Source organism: Chelonoidis abingdonii, chromosome 2 (assembly GCF_003597395.2).
Source record: "Chelonoidis abingdonii isolate Lonesome George chromosome 2, CheloAbing_2.0, whole genome shotgun sequence".
In the NCBI taxonomy this organism is placed as follows: domain Eukaryota; kingdom Metazoa; phylum Chordata; order Testudines; family Testudinidae; genus Chelonoidis; species Chelonoidis abingdonii.
In genome coordinates this window covers 232,378,475-232,398,527 of record NC_133770.1, presented here as the reverse complement: position 1 = coordinate 232,398,527, position 20,053 = coordinate 232,378,475, and the positions used below count along the sequence as shown (strand labels likewise).

At 44.3% G+C, this 20,053-nt stretch overlaps 1 protein-coding gene across 1 annotated transcript; it reads right to left on the bottom strand.

The window, feature by feature from the left end:
• Nucleotides 1–11,149: 11,149 nt before the first annotated feature.
• Nucleotides 11,150–13,134, bottom strand: LOC142046237 (uncharacterized). The gene is made up of 2 exons (XM_075061969.1): nt 12,567–13,134; nt 11,150–11,607 (listed from the first exon to the last, which is right to left on the bottom strand). Exons 1-2 carry the CDS (start codon nt 12,952–12,954, stop codon nt 11,354–11,356), a joined length of 642 nt encoding a protein of 213 aa, XP_074918070.1. The 5' UTR covers nt 12,955–13,134; the 3' UTR covers nt 11,150–11,353.
• Nucleotides 13,135–20,053: the final 6,919 nt, after the last annotated feature.

Genomic DNA, 20,053 nt, shown 5'->3' with positions numbered 1-20,053 from the left:
CTACATCTGCTGCAAGAAGCTTTGGGGCTGGACAGCAGCCCTGGAGCTTCTTGGAGGTGCAGGGGATTCCCAGAGGTGGGTCTGATCTCCCCTGTGTTGCTGGGAGCGCCCCAGAAGGGGCTCCTACCTGCAACTCCCAGCCATGCTGGGGAGGGACAGGACATACGTTTCCCCTACACAGACACTTTCGGGCACCTTTCCTGGCTGCAGAAACATCTGCACTCCTAACTCACTTCCTGCCCCGAGAGATCTGCAGCTGCAGGGAGCGAAGTCACTGTACTGGGTGCACGCCCTGTGATGGTGCACTCCATATGATGTTATGAAAATATGCTAATGAGTGTGAATATAATGTAACTGGAATATCCTTCGTGCAAAAGGTCTCTTGTAAGGTAGCTTTACAAAGCTTATAATCTACTGAGTGTGTTCATCCTATTTGTATAAATGTATCATTCTTGTACCTGAAACTAGAAATATGAAATATAACTCTGAGGTCCTGCTGTAATTATGCAAAGTGTGGGCCATTTATACAGGGTAAAACGGATTTATTTGAGGGTTGGACTCTACTGGGAGCTGGGTATCTGAGTGCTGGAGATAGAAGCACTTCTCAAGCTGTTTTCAGTTAAGTCTGCAGCTTGTGAGGGACATCGTTCAGACCTGGGATTGTGTTTGTAGCAAGCTAGTGTGTCTGGAACAACCAGGCATGGCACTGAAGTCCCAAGCTGCGAGGGAAAACAGTCTCAGAGGTAATCTAGACACATGAGGTGGCAGTCCCAAAGGGGTTTCTGTGACCCAACCTGTCACACACTCCTTCCAGATGCAATTATTAGCTTGTTTCAATTTAAAAAACAAAAAAGAAAAGTCACATGAACTTGACAGGATTTATTGTTTGACATCTTACAGCAGCAATAACACTCAGGGCTCAACTCCCTGATTGGTAGATATGGGCATTTGAGACAGTTTTGTAGGGTAGTGATCTTAATTGGTAGCTTCAAACTTGAGCCACTGACTTAAGTTAACAAAACAAAGTGGGAGAGGAAAAGAATTTCTGGTTTCTAATGTCATCAATTGAATGTCATCATGGAGCATCCAGCAATGGTGTCTTTCTTCATTCCTTGCCACTGCGCTGAAAACACCTGTCCATGTTTAGGCACGGCTCTCTCTGCATCCACGGAGCTCACTGGAATTGTCAGACAGCACTGAGCTAGCCTTGCGAGGTAGGGGATTCTGCCTTCCATTGAGTTCCAAAACTGCAACACAGGCAAACTATGAGTTGGGTGGCAGGGGGGACGCAGGCCCTCCCACTCCACTGCGTCCTAGCCCGGGGCCCTAGCAGCAGCAGAAGACCCGCTGTTGCTTCAGTGGGGATCCTGGCAGCAACATACTGACATGGGTTCTGGCAGTGTCGCAGCCAGACTAGGGTTGGCTGTCCCTGGGCTACTTCCGGACTCCCCCTCTTCAGGTACCTGGGTCAGAGTGGTGTCCTCAGGATGGTCCAACACCATGGGTTCCTCGGGACTGCTGGCACAGCGCAGGCTTGGCAACTCCTCTGGGTAGCTGGCCTGGGGCAGGCTCGGCAACTTCTCCGGGTAGCTGCCCTGGGGCAGGCCCAGCCAGCCCTTGGGTCCGCCACAGGTCGCTAGGGCTTCCCAACTGGGAGGTAGGCCAGAGGCGTCTGGTCTCCCCGGCAGCTGCTCTCTCAGTGGGCTCCTGGGTCAGGCATTTATACTTCCTGTGCCACTCCTGATCCTCTCGGGGGCAGGCTCAGAGCTCCCTGGCTCTGCTCCCTCTGGTGTCCAGAGGGGCTTGTCTCTGTGAGCGGTGGGAACCCACACCACCTCACTACATACCTGTATCGAAGTTTGCAACTAGAGCATTGTTTTAAACATCTTTTTAACATAGATGACCAGTTTATCAACTTTACCAAACTCGCATCTCTGCAGCTCACTGACAAAAGAAATTATATGTGCATTACATGTAATATGGACAGCATTTGGTATTACACCTTGGAAAACAGATTTGAAAGATTTTGTCATGTAAGTTGCATTGTTGCTTATGAAAGCAGATACTATGTCAAAGTTTGCACCATATTTTGAAATGATTTCAATTATTGCTTGAGAAACTGTAGTGTAGTTAGCAACCAAGTAAATGCAATCGGTGAATACTGTTGTTAATTTTCCTTGCTGTACATCTTCGGCCTTGGCAGAAATAAAATCAAACAGAACATGTGGTACGTAGTTGTCTTGCTCATCTGTAGATGCATCCAAAACAATTGCGAAAGACTCACATGAGTTAATTTGAGACTTCATCTCCTCAAAATGTGTAGCAAAAACCTGTGAAAGGTTGTCCAGTCGTAACTTATTCGTAGCTGGCAAGCAACCGGTATTTTGTACATTCCACTGAATGAACTCATGCAGCTTGGATGATCACGTTTTTTCAACAGTATATTAGCATTTGCAAATGCATCCAGAAGTTCCATTTTAGCTAAATGATGTGTCTCAGAACTCTCTGTCATCTTCTTAAAAAGAGATGAAGTTGTTTTTTATATTTGTAACTTTTTGTTTACCAGTGTAAGCAGAGTCAGGATGAGCTCTACCCTGACATCTGGTGGAAAGAATTTCAGAGAGTGTATTTGCATAGGCACGCCTACCCCATCCCAGGCTGCCGAGCTGTGGGACTGCTTTGTGACAGAAATCACTCAACCTCAGTTGGGTGGCACTTGCTAGACAAGGGACATGGGTTCCAAAAACCCACTGAATTGAGAGGGCTGGGACAGCTATCTGTGCCTGTTTGTGCAGGCTCTTGTGGAGCCAGAAGCACCAGTTCCATCCCCTCTCTCTCACTGTAGAATGTCAGAGTTGATTTTTTTTTTATTCCTTAAGAATGCTAGATACAGTTTACTGAGCTGAACTCACTTGGGCTAATGGTGCACTAGCACTGGGCTCCCCTACTATGTGCCTGAGATCACTAAGAGTTGAAATCAAAAACAAAAGAGCTGAAATTACTGTGCTGAGAAGCACTGAGTAGTGTGCTAACTAGTGGAGAGCCTGAAGCTATACTGCGGAACAGAGCAGCTGGCGGAGTGGAGCAGTTTGTGGGATGGTGGAGCAGCCACAGAGCGAGTGGAGCTGAGCAGTTTGCAGAGACAACTGGAGCAGTTCACAGGGCAGCTGGTGGAGCAGAGCAGCTGGTGGAGCGGGCAGTTTGTGAGGACGGCTGGAGGAGCAGAGTGAAGGGCTGGGTAAAGCGGAGCAGTTCGTGGAGAAGGCAGAAGCAGAACCCATGGAGAGGCAGGGCAGTTGGCCCTGGACCACATAAGGTGCCCCTTTCTACCCAGGTTGGAGGGAGGGACCTCTACAGATAGACTCTTGAATTCTGGTGGCATGACCAGGACTTTTGGGCTGTTGGACTTTGGGGTGATTGGACTTAAGACCCTAAGGGGAAAAGGACATTGCCAAACATACTTGGAGGTGGGATTTTGTTTATGGTTTGTGTTATAACTCTGTTTGTGGTGTTTCTCCAATGCGATGCTGCATTGATTCCTTCCTTTATTAAAAGATTTTGCTACACTCGAACTCCATGTTGCAAGAGGGGAAGTATTGCCTCCTAGAGGCGTCCAGGGGGTGTGGTAGTAAGTGTCCCAGGTCACTGGGTGGGCGCTCGAGCCGGTTATGCATTGTGTTACTGAAACGGAACCCCTGGATACTGAAACCGGCCCTTGTTGCTGCCAACTCAGAGGGGCAGAAAGGTTACCAGCTTTCTGCTTCAATGGCTTTCCAAGTCTAAGTGGCACTGAACTGTTGCCCAATGTGCACGTCCAATGAAAAATTTCAGCTTGCACAAAATAGGTTGTCATCATCGGCATGTAGAATTTAGCTTCCAAATTCTTTCACACGATCCTCTGCACTAATGGTTTCAGAAGTTTTCATTTACTTGGACACTCATTTTACCTTATAATTTCACTTGTTTTCTGGTAGGTCTGCCAACTGAGATCACTGCACTGCAAAAGTGCCCCGTGGTCATATCTACCAATCTGTGAGTTGAGCCGTGTGATTCACTGCTGTTAAGTGTCAATCAAAATTTCTGTCAAGTTCTTCACTTTATTTTTTTTGTATTGAAACAAGCTAATAATTGCATCTGGAAGGGGGGCAGTTCCCTGTAAAATGACCCCTCTCCCTGCGTCTGCAAAGTGATGGGACAGGAAGTGAGTGGGGGGCAGGGGGAGGTGCAGGCTATCTGCTGCAGGGAGAGGACCAAGAGTGGACATGTGGAGAAGAGAAGTCCTGTCCTTCCAGCCAGTCAGGACTACAGCTAGGAGCCGCCCTGGGGCTCCCCAGCAGTACAAGGGAGATGGACCCACATCCACCCTGTAAGCCTCCTGCCTGATTCCCCCCCTCCCCCCCCCGAGAGCACCTAGCAGGGGCCAGTCCTATCCCCTCCACAGCCCAGCCAGGACTAGCAGCTAGGATCCCCCAGCTGATGCACTACACAACAGCAGGGGGGAGATTGGATCCACTTCCACCAAGCCTCCTGGCTGCGGGAACCTCCATGGTTACTGCCCAGCTGGAGCTTATGATTCTTGTCTGATTATTCACCCTATGAAGACTTCTCCTAGCTGATGTATAAGAGTAGTGTGAAAACAATGGGCAGACCTGGCATGAGTTCTGGATTAAGGTGGTACGTTTGCCTGGAAAATGCCTGAGTAGCTCTTGCAAAGAGTCCTATTGAAGTTCTCTGTCTCTTTCCTCATCTCCTAGTCTGCCATACTTGTAGGTAGTAAGATTTATGTTTGTATTTTGTATCATTTAAAAATACAATAAAACAATAATGTAGCTGTATTTAAATGTATTGGCGTATAATTTGATCATATCCTGCCAGCCACCCTTTTGAATAGCAAAAGGGAATGGCCTAAAGGGCCATTTTGGTAAAAATGCATCAACTGGAATATGTGTGTGGGTGATTTCAAGCAGTAACAGACGTTTTAAGGTCACTATTTGTTGTAGGTTTAGCATTTTAAAATAAGTAAAAGAATGTCATAATTGTTTTCTTATGCATTGCAATTTGATGTTCCTGTTCAAAATGTTCCTGTGTAAATTAATTAAGATCCCATGTGCTTCTTATAAGCTGTCAAGGTTCCTTCCCCAGTCTGAACTTTAGGGTGCAGATGTGCGGACTTGCATGGACACTTCTAAGCTAATTACTAGCTTAGATCTGGTATCACTGCACCACCCCCAAGTCCACTTTTCCCGTGGTAGTCTTGAGGGACTTCACAATTCACTGGTGAACACAGATCCAAACCCCTTGGATCTTAAAACAAGGAGAAATTAACCATCTCCCCTCCTTTCCCCCGACCAATCCCTGGTGAGTCCAGATCCAATCCCTTTGGATCTAAAAACAAGGAAAAATCAATCAGATATTAAGAAAAAAGGCTTTCAATTAAAGGAAAGAAAAGGTAAAAGAAATCCCTCTGGGAGATATTAGCATACCAGTTACTCTCACAGACAACAGATTCAAACCACAGAGGATGTTCCCCTGGGCACAAATTTAGTTATACACAAAAAAAAAACCCCTCAAATACTCAATTTGATTCTACCTCAGTTTGCATAAGATAGATTACAAAGAAATAAACATAAACCTATTTATTCCTTTCTAAAACTTACTACCCTGATAAGAGGCTGTTTCCTTGATCTTTTTTACTCCGGCTGAAACTAACTCTAAAACAAAGGGAAAAACTTCCCTCCTTCCTTTTGAAACATCTCATTCCCCCATTGGTTCCTCTGGTCAGGTGTTAGCTAGGCTAGGTGAACTTTTTAACCCTTTACAGGTAAAAGAGGCATTAACCCTTAACCATCTGTTTATGACATAAGCATAACATTTTTGGTGGAGAATTGTGAAAGGGGGAAGACATGCACTGTGATTATTGAACATGCTGCTAAATATTGCTAAAAGGTAAACCATACGTATAAAGCGATCGATCATTCAGTTGTGCACACCCCCGGTCGTAGAAGTGCTGGGCAATAAGGGGAGGATTAGAGTCCTCTCTCCAACCCATCTGTCGGGGAAAACTATACAGATAAGATATATATAAATTATCTAGCTATATTACCCCCGGTCATAGAGGTGCTGGGCCATAAGGGGGAGGGTTAGTGTCCTCGCTTCTACCCATCTGTCAGGGAAAAACTGCTAGGTGAATATATCCTCAGTTGTAGCAGAATCAAGCCCAGAAGACTTAGCATTTCCCCCTTCTGCTCTGTCAGGCAGAGTTGTTTTTAGTGGGTATAGACTCTTGTGTTTTATAAATCCCAGCACAAGCGTGGGCACAGAGAAGTTATAAAGGTAAAAGATTCATAAAGAAATATGGTCAGGTGGTATTTTCTATGTGAGACCCAACTCTGAAGGATACAGGAGTGTAGGCAAATAGTGGTACCACCTGTGTAGGAAATGTTTAAAAGGAAACAAGATGATACTTTTTTCAAGAAATTACTCCTTTTAAACAGATCTTGCTCTGTTAAACCAAACTCTGAAGGATATAGGAGTTTGGACAGTGTAGTATTTTTTTTTTTGTGAGTGATTTCACTGATCTGGTGATTTCACAATTTTGAAAGAAATGTTTAAGGAAAGGGACCAGGAGGAGTGGGGGCTAGTTAAGGAGCCCATCCTCCTTGCAAAATTGGTAGTGGAACAAAGCCTATGTCCATGAAAAGAGATGGTTCATGGAGGAAAGCAGGATTGGGCCCAGACAAGCAGGCAGGCAACAAATAAAAACATTGGAAAACAGGTTGAAAACCCTGAGGGCATAGTGGCAGAAGTAAAAAAAAAAAAAATACTGGCATTGTGATTTCAGATCCCTGGAACAATACTTGGAATGGTGAAATCTGAGTTGCTGAAGGTGTCATTTTGGGAGATAAGCAAGTGATTTAAAAAAAGAGTAAGAAGTTAACTCTGCAGAATCTGGAGGGAATTAAGCAATTGAACATTGTAAAAATGTTAAAAAGAAAAAGTTTTATAGAAAGAGAATTCTTGGTTTCTTTGCAGCCATTCTGAAGGGAAAATGGGCCCTTTTCCAAAGGAATGTCTGTAAATAAGCGAGGCAAAGAGACAATCTGATTTAAATCATTTGACTATGAACGATTTAGTCAAATTCGCTAAAAGAACATAAGGGGTTTCTATTGGAACTTAACTGCCCCAAAATGTATACAAATGCAATCTATGTACAGCTGTGTAAAAATTAAAGCAGTGCAAGAAATGTAAAAAAAAAAAAAAAAGAATATGTGTGTATAAATATAATGTGTAAATATGTGGAGTGTTTAGGACCTAAAGCAACACTCCTGGTTTATAAAACTCTTGTTTTGTAGGTTTAAGATGAATTGGTTTTGTTTTTAAATAATACCACTAAAATCCATTTGAATCTTTCATTCAAAGTTGCAAAACTGAGAAACGCTTTTTGCCAGACACAGGTAACTAGAGTTGTTTGGCTTTGCTATTTAGCATTTAACCCTTAAGGTACCTTAATGCTTTATAAGTTCAGTATCTTTTTAAAAGACCAAAGTCAGGGCTGCAGTAGGGCAGTCAAAACCAGGAGAATGAAAAAAGATTCTGGATTTGTTTCTTGGTAACAAAATAGCAAATAAGAGCTGTAGTAAAAGACAATGCCCCACACTGAACCTTAAGGTGGCTCTGTGTAATTAAACTGTCACTTTAACAAGGGTACATAAAAACTCTGTGAGCACAAAAGAACCTGTTGCATCTTATGTAAAAATTGATATGGCTAATGTTATAGAAGTTAAACTATGGAAAGAATGTGCATTTTCCCCAGAACATGTGCAGTGTATATTGTAGAAGGGGTAAAAGAAATGTGAAAACATACCATTCTACTTAATTAAAATCCTATTAGTGCTCCAAAGGGAGCCACAATAGGTTATGTTTTCTTTTTCAGATCTTTGTGTATTTTGGAAGCAAGAGTTAAAAGTGGAAAGTAATGAAAACTCTGGTGGAAGATGATTGTGTCCCTTTTAAGACAGAGTCTCTGAGCTGCTGATGGCTTTGGATCCAAAAGCAAACCAGAAAGCATCTGTGTCAATGCAAATTACCTAACTATTAAAGGAAGAAAAGAACTACCCATAAATGGCAACACAAAGGAGTCAAAAAAAAGAACACAAAGGGAGACAGGTAGATCAGAGAAAGGTAAGGGCACTAGTAGAAATCCCATCCCCTACCGACACCCACTCTTTAAGAGTACTGCTAGGAGGATTCAATTTTCTTAGACCACACATTTATAAATATGCTGAAATAACTCACTGATTTTAAAAACTGCTAAAAAAGAAAGACAAAAAGGAATGGGGAACAGAGCAGGACTTCTCTTTAATCCTGCTAAAATAGAAGGCTTTCACAGTGCTGCCCTGCTGATGAATCACAGCCTTTTGCTATTCGTTTGGTGACTAACATGGCCTCGTCTGCCACATTATTACAAAATATTGAAAAAGGGAACTGACATGAATGTCCAGAGGTCACTGCAGAGTAAAGAATTGCCTTGGTAGAGGCACCCCCACTGGAAAAATTCAATACTGTGGGCCAAGAAAAGCACATCTGGTTTACTGATGGGAGTGCTATGGTAGTAAAAGAAAAAAGATGCGTAAAATATGCCGCCATTAACTTAGAAGAGGAAGTCGTTCAGGGACATTTAGACCATGGATTGACCCAGCATGCCGAGCTCCACGCAATTTACCAGGTTTTAAGACAATATGAAAATTCTCGATGGCCCGTGTATATTTATGCTGACAGTGATTTTTATGTGAAGGAGATATAGTTTTGAATACGTGATTGGTATAGGAATGGGTGGAAAGCAGCAAATGAAAAGAATATTGCATATTCAAAGAAATGAAAATGGATTTACCAGTGAGTAACAAAGAACCCTAAACAGTTAAAGGTGCGATATATAAGGGCACAGAGTAAAGGAATAGGTGTGAAGGTCACCTGAAATAATCGGGTAGACACAATAGCCCGACAGCATGACATAGTAGTTATAACCAAAAGTCAGAAAGGGAATGTCTGTGCTGACACATCTAAGGGTATGTCTACACTACGGGATTATTCCAATTTTACAGAAACTGAGTTTTGGAAAGAGATTTTATAAAGTTGAGTGCACGTGGCCATACTAAGCACATTAATTTGGCGGTGTATGTCCACGTACCGAGGCTAGTGTTGACTTCCGGAGCTTTGCACTGTGGGTAGCTATCCCATAGCTATCCCATAGTTCCCGCAGTCTAGCTCCCGCTGCCATTGGTAATTCTGGCGTTGAGATCCCAATGCCTAATGGGCGCAAAAAACATTGTCGATGGTGGTTCTTGGGTACAGCACTCACCTCCTCCTTCCGTGAAAGCAACAGCAGACAACTGTTTTGTCGCCTTTTTTCCTGGAGTGAACTGATGCAGATTGCCATTACCACCATGCAAGCAAATGGAGCCCACTGCAGCTCTCATGCAAGTTTATGCTGAACAAGGCCTGAAAAAATACCAGGTGAGGAGGAACGGCCTACAGCAGCCTCGGCTGACTGAGAGCGATTTGAGGATACATGGACACAAGAATTTTCTCAAACCTGCGGCCCCAGCACTTGGAAGATCATACTTCAACCATGTAATGAGGCAGGTTACTAGCTGTTGGAAATGTCGAATTCTGGCCCAGGGAAACAAGCACCAGTACTGTTGGGACTGCATTAGTTATTGCAGTTGTGAGATTGATTCCCATGGCATGCGGAAAACTTTTGTCATGCGTTAAGGGCACTTTCATGGAACCTTTGTGACTTGCTTTCCCTTGCCCTGATCGTGCCTGAATACCAAGATGACAGCAGCCCTCTCACAGCACAAGGAGTGGCACTAGCCCTCTGAAAGCTTGCAACGCCAGACAGGCTACCAGTCAAGTCCGGGAGTTCATTTGAGAGTAGCAATTCCTATTGTGGGGGATGTTCTGTGATGCAACGTAGCCAAAGCAGATTCATTGGAGTCTGGACCGCTATCCCAAAGGGGAACTTCTTGTGGGGACATTGTCAGAGTCATGGGTTATGTGGAGATTTGCGGAGAGAGGGCAAGGATCCCCACACTGTGGTGAGCGTCGATATAGACCTGACGACCTATGGATATCCGGCTATTTTCTGTGGATGCTATACGTCGCGCATGTGCGCGAATCCACCAGGGCAGGCTTCAGACGATCCATTGAAAAGAACTGATAAACACAGGGAGTAACTTTTCGAATGGTGCTTGCAAGCAGGGTGGCATCAACAGGGGAACGTTTCACCAAACATCAACGTGGATGGCCGGGCCAAGGGTTCATGATGCTGGCATCTTCAGCGAACACCTTACTCTGTTTTAAACCGCTGCAGCAAGGATTTACTGTCCCAGACCAGAAAATAACAGTTGCGTGGATGTTGAAATGCCTGTAAGTTTATCCGTGGGGCCCATCCCGTGGCCTACCCCTTAAATGCCTATGGCTCATGAAGCCTATACACAGGCAGCCTGGATCAGTACGTCAGGAGCTGTTCAATTACAGCGCTGAGCAAGTGGCGGAGATGTTGTAGAATGGCATTATGAAGCTCGCTCAGACCTCTGTCAAACCAATATATCCATTGTTATTGCTGCTTGCTGTGTGCTCCACAATCTCTGTGAGAGTAAGGGGGAGATATTTATGGCAGGGTGGGAGGCTGAGGCAAATCACCTGGCCGCTGATTACGTGCAGCCAGACACCAGGGCGATTAGAAGAGCACACCAGAAAGCGCTGCTCACCAGAGAAGCTTTGAAAACCAGTTTCAAGACTGGCCAGGCTACAGTGTGAAAGTTCTGTTTGTTTCTCCTTGATGAAAACCCGCTCCCTTGATTGACTCATTCCCTGTAAGCAACCCACCCTCCCCTTCGATCACAGCTTGCTTTCTAAGGAAATAAAGTCACTATCATTTAAAAATCATGTATTCTTTATTAACTGATTATAAAAAGAGGGATAGAACTGACAAGGTAGCCCGGGTGGGGTCTGGGAGGAGGATAGGAGGGAAGGAAAAGGCCACTTCAGAAGTTCAAAATAATGACAGCCTTTTGCTTGGGCTGTCCACTGGGGTGGAGTGGATGGGTGCACGAAGCCTTCCCACCGCTCGCCCCCCCACCCACGTTCTTACATGTCTGGGTGAGGAGGCTATGGAATTTGGGGAGGTGGGAGGGTGGTTATACAGGGGCTGCAGCGGCACTCTGTGATCTTGCTGCCGTTCCTGAAGCTCCATTAGATGTCAGAGCATGTCAGTTTGATCACGTAGCAGCCCCAGAGTTGCATCCCACCACCTCTGATCTTCCTGCCGACACCTCTGATCTTCCTGCCGCTACCTCTCATCTTGAGTGTCCCTCCTCTCTTCACATTGGTCCCTCCTGTCCTCACATTGGTCCCTCCTGTCCTCACGTTCACTGGCATCTTTCCTGTACATTGATACCGCGTCCTTCCACTCATTCAGATGAGCTCTTTCATTGCGGGTCGAGTCCATAATTTCCGAGAACATTTCGTCTCGCGTCCTTTTTTTCTGCTGCCTTATCTGAGATAGCCTTCGGGACGGAGGAGGGAGGCTTGAAAAATTTGCAGCTGCGAGAGGGAGGGAAAAAAAGGGAGAGAAATATTTTAAAAGATACATTTTACAGAACAATGCTTATACTCTTTCACTGTGAACAACACCATTCACATTACATAGCACATGTGATTTCAGTACAAGGTCACATTTTGTATCTTGAGTGCCTGCGGCTTTGGTGTTAAAGATCACAGACGCAGGTCTGGGCAACAGAATTTGGGTTACATGCAGCCATGGTAAGCCATTGTCTTTCAGCTTCTGCAGCCTTCATAAAACCAGCACCCTCCTTTCCCATATACCAAGCAAAGCTCATTGAGTGCTGCGGCTTTCCTGTTAACATGCAGTAGCAGAAACCAAACTAACCTCCCACCATCCAATTCTCTGGGATGATTGTTTTACCCCTCCCCCCACCACGTGGCTGGTATCAGGGAAGATCCCTGCTAGCCAAACGTGAAATAGCCAATAATCCCCCCCGCCCCCCCTCTCCGCTAACTGCAGGGAAGGATTTCTTTTCAGACACAGGCAGCCCAGTAGGAACGGCCACCTCTGTCCCCTAATTAAATTTCTGTATTTCAACCAGGTTACCATGAACGATATCACTCTCCTGAGAATAACACAGCGAGATAAAAACGGATGTTGCTTGAATGCCAGCAAACACTGGGACCATACGCTGCCAGGCTTTGTCATGCAATGATACCATATTACTTGCTACTAGCATGGCGTGGTCAAGTGTCCTACCATGGAGGACGGAATAAGGCTACACTGCCCAGAAACCTTCTGGAAAGGCTTTTGGAGTTCCTCCAGGAGAGCTTCACGGAGATGTCCCTGGAGGATTTCCACTCCATCCCCAGACACGTTAACAGACTTTTCCAGTAACTGCACTGGTCGTGAATGCATCCCAAGTCCTCAAGGAAAATCAATCATTAAAAAAACCTTGCTTTTAAACCATGTTTTATATTTACAAAGGTACACTCACCAGAGGTCCCTTCCATGGCTTCATGGTCTGGGATAATGAGTTGGGAGGGTACTTCACTCAGGCTGAGAAAACGATCTTGGCTGTTGGGGAGAACGGAATGCTGTGTACTCTCCACAAGCTCGTCATCCTCCTCCTCCTCCTCATCTTCCCCGTCTGCAGAATCCTCAGGCATGGCTGAGATTACCCCCTCCTTGGAATCCACGGTCAGGGGCGGGGTAGTGGTGGCAGCTCCCCCTAGAATTGCATGCAGCTCAGCATAAAAGCAGCATGTCTGTGGCTCTGCCCTGGACCTTCCATTTGTTTCTTTGGTTTTCTGGTAGGCTTGTCTGACCTCCTTAACTTTCACGCGGCACTGTAGTGAGTCCCTATTGTGGCCTCTCTCCATCATGCCCTTGGAGATTTTTTCAAATGTTTTGGCAATTCATCTTTTGGAACATAGTTCTGCTAGCACGGAATCCTCTCCCCATATAGCGATCAGATCCAGTACCTCCTGTACGGTCCATGCTGGTGCTCTTTTTCGATTCTTGGACTGCATGGTTACCTGTGCTGATGAGCTCTGCATGGTCACCTGTGCTGACAGGAAATAAAATTCAAAAGTTCACAGGACTTTTCCTGTCTACCTGACCAGTGCATCCGAGTTCAGATTGCTGTCCAGAACGGTCACAATCATGCACTGTGGGATAGCTCCTGGAGGTCAATACCATCGAATTACATCCACACTAACCCTAATTCGAAATGGCAATACCGATTTCAGTTCTACTCCCCTCGTCGGGGAGGAGTACAGATATCGATATTAAGATCCCTTTATATCGAAATAAAGGCTTCGTTGTATGGATGGGTGAAGGGTTAATTGAGTTTAATGCTGCTAAATTCGAGATAAACTCGTAGTGTAGACCAGGCCTAAGCCAACAAATGGCACTACAAATCACCCTAAGCAAGTTCCAGAAAAAATGAAAAGACAAGAGTTACTTAATGTATCCCATCGGTTTACGAATGAAGGAGTGGAAGGGACTTATAAGAATGTATTTAGTGCTTAGACTCTATGAAATGTTTGTAAGTTTTTGCATGTATTAATCTCACTTGTAATGTCTATATTACACAGAACAAGGTAAAACACATTTGTTTTATAATTGTAAAAATGCCTGCTCAAACTTGTAGACTCAGATGGGAAGAGTGGTTCCTCTCCCCCATCAAGAAGACTATCAAGATTTAATGGGCCATTTGGGACAAAAAGCTTTGTTGGTAACTTCTTCATGGGTGGATGGGGCAAAGTGCAGGAGCCCTCATCCCATTAGTTTGAACTCAGGGGGAGATCATATAAAGATCCTCACAAGAAGAAATGGTTCTCTTTTTGCTATTTGAATTCTTACAGTGACAGAGACACTAAACCAAAGCAGAGATCTCTAAGGTCAACCTGGGTCTGCCCTGAAAGATATTTTGAATCGACAGATTAGGACATCTTCATCATCGTTAGGAATCATAGATGGTAACTCATTTGTGTGTATATGTTTGCTTGCTTTAACCAGTAAATAATTTATTTCTTTTCCCTAGTTAATAATCTTTATATAGTTTATTACAGGATTGGCTACAGGTGTTTTCTTTGGTGTAAGATCAAGGGTAACAATTCATCTGGGATAAGTGACTGATCTCTTGGACTGGAAGCAACCTGAACATTTTATGATTTTTTTTCATGAAAGTGACCATTTATCACTAAATCCAGCTTGCTTGTGTGGCGAGATAGAATGGAGATCCTAAGCGGACTGTCTGTGACTCCATGGTAAAACTGTTATAGTGATCCAGGAGTTCACATTTATTACAGAGTTAGTGAACACTAATACCATCAGTTTGAGGCGTCTGCCCTGTTTGTGACAGTCTGCTCTGAGACAGGCACTCTTGGCTGTGAGCCACTCCAGACAGTGACAACCATCCTTTTCTCCTTCTCTTTTTGTTTCTCTGGTAAGGCCTTGTGATCCTCAAGCAGCTTTAATTCCTTCACATCCATTTCATAGTCAGTCGAACTGTTGGAGAAGTCCTTGTGCACATCCTGCAGTAAGTCCTCTCCTGCATCCCTTCCCCTTGAGAGCAGATTGATCCATCTGTTCATTGTCAGGGGTCTAAATCCTACTGCCTACAGCCACTGGAAATGCTTGGTAGCCTAGTATGCTAGCAAGGTGGCCACCTGAAGTGGCGCACCACATCAAAGGTGCAGCCACATGAGGTGAGTCACCATGAGGAGATAAACCTCACTGAAAAGGGAGTGGGAGCAGAAACATTTGTTGCTGCAACCTGTGAAGAGGGGCCAGAAGGGAGCAGAAGCAGAGGCAACAGCTAATTAAAAAACAAAAAAACCATGCACATAAAGTAGTAGAAATTGGGTAATAATAAAAAGGGATTTATTTTCTTTATGGTTGAAGCCATACTGGGTATTACAGGCTGCTCTGGTAGGGAAAGATGAGAGGGGGATTGGAGATCTTCATAGAGGTCTGAGTTCATTATTTCATAGTTGTATTCTTGTATTATTGCTTCTCTTAGGGGAGATGACGGCAAGATGTGTGAGGACAAGGAGCCAGATTGTTGGTGTTGACTTCAGCACTCGTGTGGTAATGCTCAGAGCAGTGTTCAACTGCATGTCTACAAGTGTCATATGTACTCTGTCTGCCCATATGCCCAATCCTCTGCCCCATATGCTCTGTCCTAGTCTTCTTGGCAGCAGCTTCATCAGATGTTGGAAGTATGTGAGAATACAATCCAGAACCACTCCCATATATTTCAGGAAATCTACATGCCTGAGTTTGGCATTGCAGATGGTGACATTTGGGTGCTTCTTTGCATGTTTGTTGCTCAGGTGGAACGCAGAGACAGCTGTTTGAGGGTTTGAGCAGAATCACTACAACCAGTAATGGTGCCATGATGGATCCTTGTGGGAGCCTGCTGTCCATTAGAAGAGATCTGCTGGTCTGTTCCATTAGCTGTACACAAAACCCATCTTTGCAGTTGGTGAGCATGATTGTCAGTAGGTGCAGTGTTGGTCTGCAGTGCGCTATTTTCAATCTTCAATGTACGACTTCAGTGCAATTACCTAATTGCAGATGTTGTAAGGTCTGAGACCTTTTTCTGCAGCCACATTAGGATAGCAGAAACCATTAGCCAAGAAGCAGATTGTCACATCCTCACATTCTATCCAAATTACATTAAAACAACGAAATATCAGGCTGTTAAGAAGGCGCTCCTGTACTAATAGTTTACCCACCACCACCAGATAAAGAAACAGATCTTAAGACATTTAAAGAAAACTTTGTTTGATAGCATTCTGTCCAGCAAGGAATCACTTATCAACAGTTGTAGTTGTGAAATCTCTACCTCTGTATTGTTTTGCCTTTACGGTCCCTACTTATCTATTGTTTATCTGTATGATTTCTGTATGGTTCTTTGACTGTTTCTGTCTGTTGCATATCTAATTTTGCAAGATTGAAGTCAGATTTAAGGTGGGTATGACTGGATAAAGAATTGATTTGCAATATGTTAGGTTTGCTCAAAGAATTATTTTGTAATATTTTAGTAAAATGATTGGTTAAGGTATAGGTAAGCAGGACTCAAGTTTCACTATATAAACTGAGGTTCAAGAAGGAGACCAGCTGGGAAGGAAGGAAGGAAAGAAATAAGAAGGAGGAGAAGGAAAAGAAGAATTCCTTACCTCCAAGACATAGCTCAAGATCAGAGCTACAAGAATCCTAGGCATGACCATGACATGCAGTAACCAGAACCCAAACAAGATTGTGACCTTGCCTGGCAAACAGGGAAAGTCCACCTGAATGATCAGGATTGGTGAGCATAGCATTGTACATTTAATGTGTGTATTCTGATTGGTGATTGTTAATAAATGGAGGATAAGGATATTACTGTGTATGACTCTTTCACTGGTAAAAGGTCCTGCAAACCCTCAGAAGGTTATGCCCTGAGTCCTAGGAATTGAGTATCGGTAAGTGCCTAAATTAACTGGATTACACCTTGAGCCCTAGGAACTGTGTAAAAGTGAGTGCCCTACAGTGTGCGGGTAACAGTGTTTCTTCCCAATCAATTGTTCTCCATGTCCACTGGAGTTAGACAGGAAGTACTTGGCTTAATCTGCAACAAGGGAGATTTAGGTTCGATATTAGGAAAAACTTTCTAACTATAAGGGTAATTAAGCCCTGGAATAGGATTTCAAGGGAAGTTGTGGTATATCCATAATTAGAGGTTTCCAAGAACAGGTTAGATGAAAACCTACCAGGGATGGTCTAAGTTTACTTGGTCCTGCCTCAGAGCAGGGGCCTGGACATGATAACTTCTCAAAGTCCCTTCCAGACCTACCTGTCTATGATTCTATGAAACCCAGATTGTTCTTTAGGGATGAAGTCCTCAAAGATAGGTGTAAGTTTCTGGAGTAGCATCCTTTCCAGGAGTTCATACATTATGCATAGTAATTATATCAACCAGTAGTTTTTTGGATAGTCAGCTCCTTACCCTGATTTCAGGAGGGTGGCAACCTTTGCCAATTGCCATATCTTGGGCATTTGGCCAAAGGCATCAGATTGGCAAAGAAATGTGTCAACTAATCATGGCCATGCTGACCTTCTGGGAGCAGAATTAATGTATGATTTGATTTTATCCTGCCAGACACCCTTTTTGATCCAAACTCTGGACTGGTAAGTATAAACATCGACTGGTGGGACTGTGTGCTTGGAGTGTGTGTAACTGAAAAGCATATGCTAACTGCTGTACTCTCAATAAATGCGGAGTGTTGCCTTCCCCCCTATAAAAGATCTCATGTGCTTTAAGCATAACAACCTCGGTTTTTCAGAAATTCTGGAAAGATGCCAGCTCGGCCTGCAGCTTTGCTTAATTTGGTAAGTGTTATGGCCTTGTCCACTTCTTCTCTAGTGAATGGCTTTGATAGATTTGATGTTGCTAGGCAGACGGAGAGGGATTGATAAAGCTTTTCCTTCACTTTCCTTTTTTGATGACAATCTGTCTGAGCCTTGGAATTCAGGAGCATTTGGATGAACATAAGAACAGCCTTACTGCATCAGACCAAAGGTCCATCTAACCCAGTATCCTATCTTTCGATATTGGCCAATGTCAGGTGCCCCAGCGGGAACGAACAGAACAGATAAGCATCAAGAGATCCATGCCCTGTCACCCATTCCAAGACTTTGGCAAACTGTCCCTGCCCATCCTGACTAATAGCCATTGATGGACCTATCCTCCATGAATTTATCTAGTTCTTTTTTTAACCCTGTCATAGTCTTGGCCTTCACAACATCCCCTGGCCAGGAGTTCCAAGATTGACTGTGTGTTGTGATGGCGATAGCATTAGCTGTAACATGGGGCACTCTGCTTTGGGGAGGGTGAGCAGCACCTACTTCCAAGACTGTGAAGAAGCCTTCAGGCTTTCCTGCTTCAATGGGAGAAGTCTAGGCTCTACATCTATCTGTTTGTGACAGAGTGCTAGGTATGAAAGCCTGAGTCAGCTCTCTGTTCACAGCAGCTCCAATCTGCATTGCCTGATTGGAGCTGACTAAGCAGAGCTGTGCCTAATTTGTGGGTGGGAAAGGGCAGAAAGGATAATGAAGCCACTAGCCAGAGCCCACAAATAGGCACAGGAAGGAAGTGAAAAGAGGGGAAAGCACACAGTGAGAGGGGGAGAAAGATTGTTCTCCCTCTGCCTCTAAAGGCACTAGGTATGTTGTGAAGGTGATGGGACTCAATTATAAATAAACTGCACAGGGTGTTGAAGCAGCACAAAGGTCTCTGCATGGTCTGTAGACTGAGACAGAAGCAGGACCAAGAAGGCCCTGTCACACCATTACTCTTGTCTAATGGAGCTCAGTAATTCCAGGAAAGCAGTTGCAGTAGCAGGGTCACCTGTTGTCCTGAATGCATTTAGGAGTGCCCCTTTGTCTGCCAACCAGCAGGGAGTATAGATATTCCTGTAGCTGCAGGAGATATTCCTTTTCACTGCCACATTAAGGAGGCTGGTGAACCTGTCATAGCTGGTTATGCTGGCAGGTATTTGATGAAACACTTTTTCCTATGTGTGATGGGTTGGATCACAGAACCCCCCGTGGGGCTGTCAACTGATGTGCTAAGACTACTTCTGCCCCTGCTTTCCCTGCCAGCTTGTGACTCCAGAACCATGCCTGTTGTGCCATACATGATTGCAAGCCACAAACACAGACCCAGGTCTGAACCACATTCCACAAACTGCAAGCTTAACTGAAAGCAGCTTAAGAAGTGTTCCTGTCTCTAACACTCAGATGCCCAGTCCCAATGGGGTCCAAACCCCAAATAAATCCATTTTACCCTGTATAAAGCTCATGCAGGGTAAACTCATAAATTGTTTGCCCTCTATAACACTAATAGAGAGATATGCACAGCTGGTTTCCCTCCCCTCCCCCCAAGTATTAATACATTCTCTGGGTTAATTAATAAGTAAAAAGTGATTTTATTAAATACAAAAAGTAGGATTTAAGTGGCTCCAAGGAGTAACAGACAGAACAAAGTGAATTACCAAGCAAAATAAAATAAAAAATGCAAGTCTATGCCTAATACAGTAAGAAAACTGAATTCAGATAAAACCTCACCCTCAGAGGTGTTCCAGTAAGCTTCCTTTTATAGGCTAGTCTCCTTCTAGTCTGGGTCCAGCAATCACTCACATTCCCTGTGGCTACTGTCCTTTGTTCCAGTTTCTTTCAGGTATCCTTTGGGGTGGAGAGGCTATCTCCTGAGCCAGCTGAAGACAAAATGGAGGGGTCTCCCAGGGGTTAAATAGACCCTCTCTTATGGGTGGACACCCCTCTCTCTCTGTGTGTAGAATCCAGCTACAAAATTGAGTTTTGGAGTCACCTGGGCAAGTCCCATGTCCATGCATGACTGAGTTTCTTACCAGGCAAGCCACATTCCTGGAAAAAGCTCAGATGTGAATTGGCATCTCCAAGTTTATTGTAGGCTTAAGGGTTTCTTGATTGGGCACTTACTGAGAATAGTCTTTTCTTAGGAAGCTGACCAACTGCTTCACTGAGGCTATTTAAAACTAAACAAGTACATAGCCAATATTCATAACTTCGAATACAAAAATGATACATGCATATAAATAGGAGGAATGTATTCAGTAGATCATAACCTTTACAGAGATACATTACATGGCAGGTGTAGCAGAAAGCATATTCCAGTTATATCATAGATACAGTCACAACCATATTCCCATAAAGCTTTATGGGGTGCAACGCCACACTATGGTTTCCATATAATTGTTCCAGTCAGTCTTCCTATAGTTCCACTGCAGCTTTGGTAGTGATGTAATTAGGGAGACTTGCAGACTAACGTACGATGACAGGACAGTGTTGGCTATGCAGAAAATTGTTGAGGGCAGTCAGATTTGCCATTGGGACCATGCACTCTGGTCACAGAACACAAAGCATAAGTCTGGCATATAGTCTTTTCTCGAT

Excerpts from the sequence above, each read along its gene's own strand:
- LOC142046237 (XM_075061969.1), bottom strand. The coding sequence starts at position 12,954 with ATGATGGAGAGAGGCCACAATAGGGACTCACTACAGTGCCGCGTGAAA. Across the intron at positions 11,608-12,566 it reads AGCCATGGAAGGGACCTCTG|CTGCAAATTTTTCAAGCCTC; the intron begins GTGAGTGTACCT and ends TCCCTCTCGCAG.